The following is a 12,922-nucleotide window of genomic DNA, read 5'->3' as shown; positions in this document are numbered from 1 at the left end:
TTGGTATCAGCTGTCAGAATAAGAAAGATACTGCAAGTGTCATATATAAATCTTAAAAATTATGCTGGGGAGGGACTTTTTAGGGTGCCAGGTAGTGGTAGGACTAACCTAGAAATGGGTAGATTCAGATTGGATGTCAGGAAGAAGTTCTTCCCCATAAGGGTGGTGAGACACTGGCACAGGTTGCCCAGGGAGGTGGTGGAAGCCTCATCCCTGGAGGTGTTTGCAGCCAGGCTGGATGTGGCTGTGAGCAACCTGCTGTAGTGTGAGGTGTCCCTGCCCATGGCAGGGGGGATGGAACTGAATGATCCTTGAGGTCCCTTCCAACCCTGACAATTCTATGATTCTGTGCACATACAAATCTCATTTGGGACTGTGGAAGGAATTTTTTTTCTGAGCTTTTTTGTGTGGAAAGGATGCTCATGGCTTTGAATTTCAGACACTACCTTTTGTAGCAGGTGAACAAAGGCAATTCCTTTTAAACAACAAAAACAACAGAAAAAAACTCCACAAACAAACAAAAAAAACCAACCAACCAAACAAACAAACCAACCAAAACACACCAAAACCAAAGACAGCTAATTGTATATTTGCCTCACATTCAGTTAAATCTTGGTGATGGGCCTGGAAGAGTGTTTTATGTCCTCTTTTCTTTTCTTTGGACTTGGCTTTCATTTCTGGTTTTTTGTTTTGTTGTATTGTGGGGTTTTTATTTTACTTGTGGGGTTTTTTTTTGCCCTGTCAGTCTTTGCTGAGAAGTTTCTGACTCCACTCTTATTAGTGAACTCTTCTTTGATGGAAACTTTGAGGAAAATCTCTAGTTTGAAACGCAAACTGGGAAAGTGCAAAGCTACTCAGATGAGAGTGCCTTTCTCCCCATTGCCTGAGAAATACTTTTTTTTTTACTGTAAATGACAAAACAAAACCCAATTGATAGAAAAAACTAATGGTAGCATGGTAGACTGAAGCAACCTTATTGCAGTCTGAAAGTAATACATTGTTATACAGTGATATATACTATATTTATTGAATTGGGGTTACTTGAGTATTTCTCCCACTGTTTCCCAAGCATCATTCTAAAGAGAATTTTCTGTTTGGTCAGCATTTGGATCACGTGAATGGTACCCATTATTGAAAGGTAGTCTGTATTTGTATTAATACAGAGAATGACAGTTTAGAAATGAGCCTGATTGCATGGTTCATTTTGTTCTCCTTTGTAGAGCCAGGCTGCGGCCCACTACAAAGGCACTAAACATGCCAAGAAGCTCAAAGCACTGGAAGCCATGAAAAATAAGCAGAAATCTGTTACTACCAAGGACAGCGCAAAGACTACCTTCACTTCCATCACTACCAATACCATCAATACCAGCTCTGACAAAACAGGTTAAGCGACAATCTCTGTTGGTTTTGTTTGGCTTTTCATTTGGTTGGGTTTCTGTGCTTTCAGTGCCCTTTTCTTCTTCTTGTTTTTTTTCTTTCCCCCCTACCCCCCTTGTTTAATTCCATGTCTGTTTGGTTATGTGCTTACCACATTGATTCATGCTCAATCCATCTTTCTGTGTGATATTGATTTCTTTCTGTCCTTTCAATAGGCTGGTGAGAGTCTGATAGTCATGTAACTGATTTCTCATAGAGAAAAGAGGCTTGCCATTCATTTAGGGCAAAATGCAAGACTCACAACTTGTTTAATTTTATGGTGGCTAAACTATTACACAGGAACTGCTCTGAATCTCCTACTGTATGTGCAGTATCTCCCTATAAATAATTACATACCTCATATCTCTTTTAACCACTAGCCATGCAGCCAATTGCACTACTTGTGCCTAGAAGCCTCTTACAAAAGCATTACTAGTGAAAACCTAATTTTCATAAATTTCAAACATTGCATTATGTTTATTTAAGTGGCTATAGAATGGTTTTGAGCTGGAAAATAGCTGTGTAACATCCATTCTGCACCATCAGGTAAGTGTTGTTGATGTCAATTCTTCTGCTTAAATGAGTCTCCAGACTGAAATAATATCATTTATGTGATTGTGTGGGTAAAAGGTACCCCTCTGCAAATAAAAACCTGTGTGAGCATTTCCTAAAGTCCACAAGATTAGATTAAGCTCACTTCTTAGACAGGTGGCTATTGTGCTGGAAATTTTGAAGGGAGGTTGCAAATTCACTGAGGGTTGGTCTAGTATCTCTCATAGTATGACTGGGTATGAAGGGATAGAGTTTGACTCTTTAGTCATAATCACACACACACCCCCTTCCCAAACGAGCCAAAACCAGACAAAAACCCCATCAAACCTGTGAAACATGGGACATTTCTGCTGGTGATTAAAACTGCTCATTTGGAGCCACTCCTGATGCAGTAAGTTTAGAATGAGTAAGTGGATATACACGAACCAATCATGGCAGAGCAAAAATGTACCATAGTTATGCAGTACCTTCATTAAGAAACAGCTTTGCTGTATTTGTTAGAGGCAGATACCTCCATGTACATCTCTCTCTATATATCTATCTATCTTTGTTATATCCCTTTATGATAGGAGAGCATATGCTTTGATGGAGATTTATCTCCTAACTGTAATGGGATTGCTTCATGACACAATCCTTACATCATTTTCCTGGATGCCACCAAAAGAAGCAAAGAGAGGACAACTGCATTCTGAGAACATTTGTTCTATGATGAAAGAAATTAAGCAAGGCAGAGTAGCTACAATGCCAAAAGCTGCTTCTGAAAAGAAATTTATTTCTAAACATGCAAATACATTGAAAAGTTTGGTTTCCCCTGTCATTACCTGTTGGCACGTTCAGAATGGAAAGCAAATGTGTGGAAAGGGTGATTAATTGTCTATAAAACACAATCTTGTATATCAGAAAAAAAATAAGGGGGAAAAAAAAAAGAGATCTTTTTAAGATTTAAAATGTATTATTCAGAAGCTTTTATCTTATGCTGTGGAAGTTTGAAGGATTTTCCCAGGTGCCTTAAATCCACTCTGAGTCTTTCTATCAGGCTTTGCATTAGATCCCTGACAAGATACACAGTGTCTTGTATCCAAGGTCAGTAGTACAAATCAGTTTTATGTTGGCATGTGTAAAAAAGCATCAGAAACAAAGCTGCACACACACAAGCAGTGGCCTATGAGTGGAGTTTCCTCATCTTTGCACAGTATTCCTGACTTCTTGAATGAATTTCTTACAATGTGTGTACATGCATCTATATGCATTCTGGGTTAGAAGTACATTAATTGTGCATTAATGTACATTAATGGCCTTCTAAAAGTCATAGTGATGTTAACTGACAAACAGCCCAGAATGGGACCAAATAAATAAATGAATAAACAATTGGGGTAGCTAAAAGGATTAACTTTTCTGTCAAACATAGCAAGTTAAATGTTTCATTAGTAGGATTCTTCTTTCTTTCCCAGTTGTTATGTGTCTTCAGTCTTCTTGATAGAACTTCCAAGGTTGAAATGGATTCTGAAAGCCAGAATAACCTGAGAATATACTGCCCTGTGTGAGTTTACACATTTGTGAATGAGCACAGTGAAAGTAAAGTATTCTGATAATAATACAAAGGTCTGAGGGGACAGTTGTGCTCATGAATATAATCCGTTAATCTTTCAGGACTGGATATAAGTTCTTTTCCTAAGTCCCCACACTTGTGACAATTTGAAACAAAAGTATTTTTCTATGGTATTTTAAAGCTCTCTGCTGAAGATTAATACTTAATCCCAAAGACACTGAGTATAGGGTCATGTTCACATCACCTTCAATATATCATGTACAGCAGGTTAAAGGCTGAATTACATGTCAGTCACAGTACATTGGTCAGGACTTCAGTCCAGTGGCTCTGCATACCCTATTCCAGCAAACAAAACATCATCAGGAAACCTGCAGTTCTGTGCACTGAAGATTGTATAGGATAGAAACTGATTCAAGAGCCAAAGCAGACATTTGTTGTGTTGCTTATTCTGGAACTGTTTTGTTATATGTGGCGCAATCACCTGTTATTGCAATACATAAGGGAGGCCGTGTGAGCCTCAGCGTGAGCAGACCTCTTACAACAGTTCAGAAATGATTCCTGGTGCTTCAACTGTATGTTAAGGAAAAACCCATGAACTATGGGGTCATTCTACTCACCCTGTGAATGTCACTAGGTGACTTCAAATAAAAAATAAATCAAATAAATAAATAAAGCACTCCCTCCTGGTTGAGTGTCATCTGGAATCTTACCAGGGGTGTGCTCACCCCTTCATCCAGATCATTGATAAAGATATGGAAGAGAACTTGCCTCAGTACTGAGCCCTGGGAAATGCCATTTGTGACCACCCACCGTTCACCACCAGTCTTTGAGCCCAGCCATACAGATGTTATTTTTACCCAGCGAAGTGTCCACCAATCCAAGCCATGAGCAGCCAGTTTCTCCAGGAGGATGCTGTGAGTGACAGTGTCAAAGGGCTTTCCTTAAAGTCCAGGTAAACAACATCCACAGCCTTTTCCTAAGTGGGCCACCTTGTTGTGAGATCAGGTTCATCAAGCTGGACCTTTGATCTTAGAGGTCTTTTCCAGCAGGTCCAGGGACATTCTTCTCCCCTTCTGCTCTGCCCTGCCGAGACCACACCTGGAATACTGTGTCCAATTTTGGGCTCCCCAGTTCAAGAGAGACTGGGACCTGCTGGAGAGAATCATGAGGATGATTAGGGGATTTGGGCATCTCCCCTATGAAGAGAGATTGAGAGCCCTGGGGCTGTTTAGTCTGGAGAAGAGAACACTGAGAAGGGATCTGGTCTATCAATAGCTGAGGAGGGGCGGGTGTCAAGTGGAGGGGGCCAAGCTCTTTCCAGTGCTGCACCTCAACATGAGGAGAAACTTCTTTACAGTGAGGGTGACAGAGCCCTGGAGGAGGCTGCTCAGGGAGGTTGTGGAGTCTCCTTTTCTGGAGACATTCAAAACCCACCTGGATGCATTCCTGTGTGGGTGACCCTGCTTTGGCAGAGGGGTTGGACTGGATGATCTCTGGAGGTTCCTTCCAACTTCTAATGTTCTATGATTCTATGACCTGGGCCTAATCACCTGGCTGCTTAAATGAAAAATCTTCATAAGATATCATAGCCTGAATGAGATGTTCTGCTTCTTAGGTCATTCGCTGTGAAATTAGAGATTGCTGATTCAGAGCTGTCGGTTCCCTTAATCACGTGCTTGGAGAATTCATCCCAAACCAGTAAAATTCGACTGTGCTAATGACATCATTGCCTTTAAATCACCTCTGCTGGGGCTTTTCTGTATTTCAGACAATCTGTAGCTAACTGCAGTGAAAAATGTTATCAGCGTTCCCCAGACTGTGGTACCAATTTTGCGTTGGAGCTCGATGGCAATTTGGGAGACAGTAGCTTCTTTTCTGACCTCTGTGCACAACTAGGGCATTTTCTTTCTTTGCAGAGTGTAGCTAAATGGCAATACAAAGATTACAGTAATTTATGTGGGCCTCAATTGGTTGTGAATGTGCAATAAAAATCCTTCTTTACTGCATCTGCATATGCTGAGAGCTTCATCATATGAGCACCATGTGTTTTCTGTGGACCCAGCTGCTTTCGATTGAGATTGCCTTGACAGCAATTTTGTGCTTGAATAACCCTGCAGATAGAAACTACTGTCAGTCACAACATCTGTATCATCATATTGAATCAGTGTGAAATTCCAGAGCTAACAATGGTATTGTTCCCAGGTCTGAAAAGGTATTTTCTGTTTAAATATTAAAGTCTTTCATGGTGTCTCAGGAAAATGTCAGCTTTCTGCATGCCCATGGTTGTAACTGCTAGAAATCCTGGGAGTGATCTTCTGTTTATGAGATACCTTTTCTTTATTTTTTTCACTGCCCTAAAAACTGGATCAAGCATTCTAGGATTTATCTGCATAATGACTTGTTTCTTCATAGGGTGTTTGGTTGTTATTATGGAAACAGCATCAACACCAGCCAGTGGGATGGATCTGAGGGCTCCGCAGTCCTAGCCACTGGGATTTCCAAAACAATATGGCATTGCAGGCCTGCTTCCTCTTTCGAGTTTGTATTGTAAAAACAGGGGATTCAGAAGCCTGTTCCTACTGCAACATTGTTTATTCTGTCAGTTTATGGAGTAGTTTGGAAAGGAACAGGAACTTCTTGATCCAGTGCTCTCAGAGAGGCGGTTAGCTTTGGAGAGTCTGGAATTCTTCACATGGGAAGGGTCTGCTTGGAAGACAATAGCTTGGACGGCAACAGATGAGTAGATAGGTCTTAATTTAAGACATCCATGTGTTTTCAAACTGAGGTCACAGTGGTTGGACAATGTGGAAGGCAATTGTCTGTTATTGCTGTGAGGACTGGTTTTGTATGGGATGCTTCTAAGGCGACCTCATCGCCTAGGATGCTTCAGGGCTTGCTTAGATTCTTTGCTTTTTGCTGTTCACATCACGTTCTTGCCATGCCTAATCCAAGAAAGGAGGAGAGCATGGTTGAGAATGTAAGTAAATGCACTGTTTGAAGCCATTACTATTACAATTACATTTTAGTTTTTTAATTGCATTCTTAATTACATTTTTAATTACAACTACATTACTATTCCAATGCCCTTACAGCACCATTCTAAGTGATCCAAAGACAGTCCAAGCTGGAACAGTTGTATCAATGGGGATGGGGGAATCTGCTTTACCCAGCCCATTTGATTGGCCTTTCATGTTAGAAAAATTCAGCACAGTGGAATTGTAAGTTCTAGAAACAGACTCTCCTACATACTTATAATGGGCATCTCCAGAAATAGGCCAAAACTGAATCATTTGATTACAGCCTATAAAAACTTGCATGAAAACAAGGATCTAATAGTATCACAGTATCACAGAATGTTAGAGGTTGGAAGAGACCTCCAGAGATCATCAGGTCCAACCCCCCTGCCAGAGCAGGATCACCCAGGGGAATCCACACAGGAATGCATCCAGGTGGGCTTTGAATGTGTCCAAAGAAGGAGACTCCACAACCTCTCTGGGCAGCCTGCTCCAGGCCTCTGTCACTCTCACTGCAAAGAAGTTTCTCCTCATGTTGAGCTGAAATCTTCTATGTTCCAGCTTATACCTATTGTTACTTGGCTTATTACTGTGCACCACCGAGAAGAGACTGGCCCCCTCCACTTCAGCTCCTAGTAGTAGGTGGGAGATCTGGCAGTATTAAGAGTGGGACAAAAAGTTAGCTTCATTCCAAAGTCAAGTCAAAACCCTCTGAACACCAGGAATTATTATAACATGCACAGAATCTCATGGGGTTGTCATAATTTTTGGACCAAAGATATTAGGTTTGCCTGAGGAATTGATAATGAAAATTCTCTGTGCACAATTCTGTTGTATGTCAGAGAAAACTGTGGACAACACATACTTTTTTTCTAGCTTCAAATATATAATTTGTCTTCCTGACTCCTCACAGAAGTCTTTGCTGCCTGGAGACTGCAGATCTTGTGTGTTACACACTAGAAGTATATTGTAATGAAATCCTTTATGTGGCAAATTTAATAGTAATTAAATTTAAACATGAGAGCAATTTATTTCACTTTAGCCAAACATCATGAAAGTCAGAGCTCAAGAATATATTCTTGAAGCATATTCTACCTAGGTCATAATATTTGTCCCTTTCTCTAGTTTGTACAGGACTGGAGAAGTGAAAAGTGCTTGGTTAAATAAAACCCTAGAAAATGACAATTGCTGGCAGAGCTTTGTTTGGACAGACAAAGGCTTTGTGATGCAAAGCTGCCTGTACCCTGTCTCAGTGTCCTTAATTATGTCACCAAATTGACCGCAGGTGATTAAAGATGGTTCATTTCTCTTCAAGACTAATTCCTTTCTGTTATTTTACCTGCTTTAATGTTTTCTTTTTCTCTCATTCCTAGAATTTGAGTTAAGTGAGAGTTAAAATTCATGTTTTGTTTTGCAAGTTGTATACTTTCAAGCATTCATTCCTTCTTTCAGTTGAAATTAAATTAGTTTTGAGCCTCATAATAAGCATTTTAGGAGATTTTAGATCTGCACTGATTCAAGCATAGGTTGCAGCATTGTTTTTATTAACCATTCAGGCTCTGCTCATTTGCACCCCATAATAGGACAAGGGGCGGTGGATGAAAACTACAGCACAGGAGGTACCACTTCAAGAGGAACTTCTTCACTGTGAGGGTCCCAGAGCCCTGGAGCAGGCTGCCCAGAGAGGTTGTGGAGTCTCCTTCTCTGGAGCCTTTCCAGACCCATCTGGATGTGTTCCTGTGTGACCTGTGCTGGATTCTATGGTTCTGCTCTGGGAGTGGGGTTGGACTCAATGATCTCTGGAGATCTGTTCCAACCCCTAACATCCTGTGGTCCTGTGATCCTGTGATGTTTCCACCTAAGTATTAAAGGAGTGCAATTTTATTTGAATTGGACTTTTTATCACACTTTTCAAATGATCTGACTTCTGCTTGCAAGTAGTCATTTTCTTATGTCACTTGAAAGAGCTCTTCGGTTCATTCACCTTCTCACATGAGTACTGAGACAGCTGCCATGCAATTTTAATCCCTTCCTTTGGTACATTCTACTTTTTGCTATTTATAGCTCATTTTCTGCTCTGCTGGTTTAATAGCTGCAAATTTCTAGCATCATCTTAGCAGATCCATCTAAAAGTTGCATCAACAGATTACCCACTTGAGCCATCTGAGTCGAATTTACTTTTGGCAGTTGCTCTTAATAAATCAGCATTTCCCAGTCGGGAAAGATGCCTGCTTTTTGCCCTGCTCTCAAGCAGAGGGAATTATAAGCAGCCATTGATGGCTTGAATTACACAGCAGGTCACACCAAGCAGTCTTGTCACATTTTTCCTGCATGTGCTTCCTAGTTGCTAGTTCCTTGTTGCACCAGCAGACACAGAACAAAAGCAATGGTGTGGAGAAGGGGTAGTGTGCTATCTTCTCACACAGTATGATTAGTCACAAGTCAGCTTCAGCAGCACAATGTAATAGATCATTGGCAGGGGGACACCTTTAGTGTGTGTTTGCAGAGGAGTGGCAGTGCTTACAGCCCCTGTGAGCGTGCTGCCTGGGGGAAGCTTCTGTACAAAATCAATACCACAGGTGGCAGTAACTCATAATGGGAATCAGCTTTTTCATTTCAAAATCATAGAATCATGGAACTGTTAGGGTTGGAAGGGACCTCAAGGATCAGCCAGTTCCAACCCCCCTGCCATGGGCAGGGACACCTCACACTACAGCAGGTTGCTCACAGCCACATCCAGCCTGGCCTTCAAAACCTCCAGGGGTGAGGCTTCTACCACCTCCCTGGGCAACCTGTGCCAGTGTCTCACCACCCTCATGGGGAAGAACTTCTTCCTAACATCCAATCTGAATCTACCCATTTCTATTCCCCCCAGTCCTATCACTCCCTGGCACCCTAAAAATCCATTCCCAGCTTTCATGTAGCCCCCTTCAGATACTGGAAGGCCACAGTAAGGTCTCCTCAGAGCCTTCTCTTCTCCACACTGAACAACCCTAACTGTCTCAGTCTGTCCCCACAGGCTGGGAGAACTCTTCTTCTGTGAAGAACAACTGTGAAGCCTGCCTCATGACTATATCCTACTATCATTTTGTTTTAAGCTTCTAACAATTCTAACTGTAAAAGAAGAAAGAAAATTAATGAAATTTGGAATTAGACCACTCCTACTAATTCCCAGTGGCAATGTGGTTGTCCATACTGTAGCATTGAGTGCCATATTTTTGTTGATCAGTGACTGTTTAGAAGAACCATCTGTGACTGGAAATCTGTCTCATTGTTTCCCTTCAGGTAGCAGTCTTTGAAGAAGTGTCTTTTTTGAATGTAAAACTTCACTTTCAAGGGGACTTCAGAGTAAACCCTTAAAATGAGGCTACTGAGGGGAAAAACAATGATGGGAAAAAAACAAACCAGCCATTAAAATTCCATGTGTTGGGGCTATTAATCTGGTTCATCCAGAACAGGTCATAATGGTTTTTATTGTTCTGGATCTTTGCCTGTATTATTTTCATTCCTTTTGTAACTGACTGATGTTTGGGGTTTTTTGGGGGGGAGGAGAAATGAAGGCACAATCAAAAAACTAAAAACAATGACAAAACCCTCCCAAATAAAACAATAAAACCAACCAAACAAAACCAACAGCAACAACAAAACCCCCAAACCAAACTAACCAACAAACCAAACAAATTATCAAAACAAATGGAGCAAACAAGACACAGCCAAGCAACTGGAAATCAACAGGAAGCCACAAACAAGTCAACCTAGAAACTAAACCCAAACAAACTTGAAACCCAAAGACAGTTGGAAAACAGAGTTTCTCTCTTTTTCTGCTCCCCTGGAGCTGTGCTATTTTAAACTTGGTGTTTTTCTCTTCCTCAGATACTGTGCAAACTGTATCTGCTCAAAATTGCTGTCACTATGAAACTCATGAGCTCTGCTGTTGACATTTCCAGCCTTACATATTTGGGAGTACATTTATCTTCCATTGCTACTCTGTCATCATGATCTGAGCAAAGGCTACTGCGTGCATGCTTGCTTTACAGCTGGCCAAAAGTATTTTCCAGTAGCTGAATTCACCCTACTGAATCTTTTAACATCAGTTTAAAGAACATCTTTGTGAGCAAGCTCAGGCAGCATGGGATAAAAAGACAGTGAGAAGGACTGGGAACTGGCGACACGATAGAGTGCAAAGAGTGGTGGTCAGTGGTGCCAAGTCCAGCTGGAGAGCTGGAACCTGTGGAGTCCCCCAGGGATCAGTGATGGGTCCAGTCCTGTTCAACATCTTCATCAATGGCATTGATGAAAGAAAAGACAGACAGAGTCTGCTCAGCAAGTTTGCTGACAATACCAAACTGGGAGCCTTGGCTGAGACACCTGAAGGCTGTGCTGCCATTCAGAGACTTGGACAGACTGAGAGCTGGGCAGAGAGGAACCTCATGAGGCTCAGCAGGGATAAGTGCCGAGTCCTGCACCTGGGAAGGAAGAATAAACTGCAGCAGTACAGGCTGGGAGGGGATCTGCTGGAGAGCAGCCCTGTGGAGAAGGACTTGGAAGGGCTGATGGACAACAAGTTCTATACGGGACAGCAATGTGCCCTGGTGGCCAAGAAGGCCAAAGGGATCCTGGGCTGCATTCAGAGGATTGTGTCCAGTAGATCCAGGGATGTTCTCCTCTCCCTCTACTCTGCCCTGGTGAGACCTCACCTGTAATATTGCATCCAGTTCTGGGCTCCCTGGTTCAGGAGGGACAAAGATCTACTGGAGAGAGTTCAACTGAGAGCTACCAGGATGATAGCAGGACTGGAGCACTGCCTGATGAGGAGAGGATGAGAGTCCTGGGGCTGTTTATTAAGGAGAGGAGAAGACTGAGAGGGGATGTCTGAGGGCTGGGTGTAAGAGGGAAACCAGCATCAGAACAAGAGGACACAGTCTCAAGCTGAGCCAGGGGAGGCTTAGGATGGATGTTACGAAGAAATTCTTGATAGAAAGAGTTATTGGGCATTGGAATGTGCTGCCCAGGGAGGTGCTGGAGTCACCATCACTGAAGGTGTTTAGGAAGAGACTGGATGGGGTGCTTGGTGCCATGGTTTAGTTGATTAGATGGTGTTGGGTGATAAGTTGGACTCAATGATCTCAAAGGTCTTCTCCAACCTGGTCTGGTCTATTCTATTCTATTCTATTCTATTCTATGATGTGATGGTGATGATAATAACTATTATTAAATTTGTGGGGATTTTTATTTTGTTTTTTTTTTTTAAATACAAGTCTGATTATGTGAACTATTTCCACAGCCTCCCCCAGAACAGGCCAGAAACCCAGGCCTCATATGCCTCCCCACCAGCATACCTCCCTAGCCCCCTATACCAGGCCCTAATGACACAGCTAAAAATCATCTTGCCAGCACCAGGCCCTACTGCTCTGCACCACAAGGGAGAGCAGGCAGTGCCAGGAAGGGAGCAGGCAGAGGAGAACAGGGGGAGGGGGAGTGAACAGCCTGTGCTGTTCATTCATAAAGGGGAGATGTAGGTATGATGGGAATGAAATAACAATAGATTACGCTTTGTGGTCCACCTCTGTGTACCTCTCTGGTACTTGGAGGACTTTCAACTCCATGGTTTAGACATCCAAGTTCTTAAACCCATAACACTGATATATTGTTTGAATAAACTACCTGCTTCCCACTGATACCAGGAATGAGAAATGCTTTCCCTGGATATTTACTTTGATGATTCCTTGAGGCCAGGCTTTCTAGAGCGTGGAGTCTTGACTATGTCCTTTATTTTATTTAAGCATCAGCATGGCAAATACTTATCTGGAAACCTTTAGCATCTTGCTTAGACTATAAAATACCTCATATTGATGTCTTCTAAAGCAGAATAAATTGAGACAATTGATTGCATTGTGCTTGGTGCTAAAATTTTGTCAGCTCTTTGCCTGAGGGCAGGATAAACTCATAGCTATTACAGCAAAACAACTGACACTTATTTTATGGCAACTTAGTTTTTGGTGGTTTGTTCTGGGTGAATTAATTACCATATTATGATGCTGAGCTATGTTTATTCTACTCTGTTGTATCAGGGTTCTGTAAATACATATAAATCTATAATAATAAAGGCTCTTTGCTCATGAATCTCTGCGCTGCAACCATATAGACTAATTTTATTGTCTATTTATGTTGCAAAATGTGAATGTAATTTGTGGTAGTACCTTACTTATGTATCCTCTAAAAATTCAGACCCTGTCTCTCCAGGCAAATATTATTACAGCTGTAGCAAACCTGGCAGCCAGGTTTATTGTGCTTTATGCTTGAAAAAATTCTGAGTGGGATGTCAGATTGCATAAGAATAAGGAACTTTTATGAACAAGCTTTCTCCTAGGAAGGAAGAATCAGTTTGCTG

The 12,922-nt window shown here is 41.8% G+C and overlaps 1 protein-coding gene across 2 annotated transcripts in view; it reads left to right on the top strand.

The window, feature by feature from the left end:
- Positions 1-12,922, top strand: part of ZNF385D (zinc finger protein 385D) — a 401,815-nt gene that overhangs the window by 337,284 nt on the left and 51,609 nt on the right. For both annotated transcript variants that reach the window (XM_054161238.1, XM_054161240.1), the window contains one exon: positions 1,221-1,383. In XM_054161238.1, the coding sequence (XP_054017213.1) occupies positions 1,221-1,383 (163 nt within the window). The remainder of the gene's footprint in view (positions 1-1,220; positions 1,384-12,922) is intronic.

This window comes from Dryobates pubescens, chromosome 4 (assembly GCF_014839835.1).
Source record: "Dryobates pubescens isolate bDryPub1 chromosome 4, bDryPub1.pri, whole genome shotgun sequence".
In the NCBI taxonomy this organism is placed as follows: Eukaryota; Metazoa; Chordata; class Aves; order Piciformes; family Picidae; genus Dryobates; species Dryobates pubescens.
Note: the sequence above shows the minus strand (reverse complement) of the source record. Positions and strands in the feature narration are given on the sequence as shown.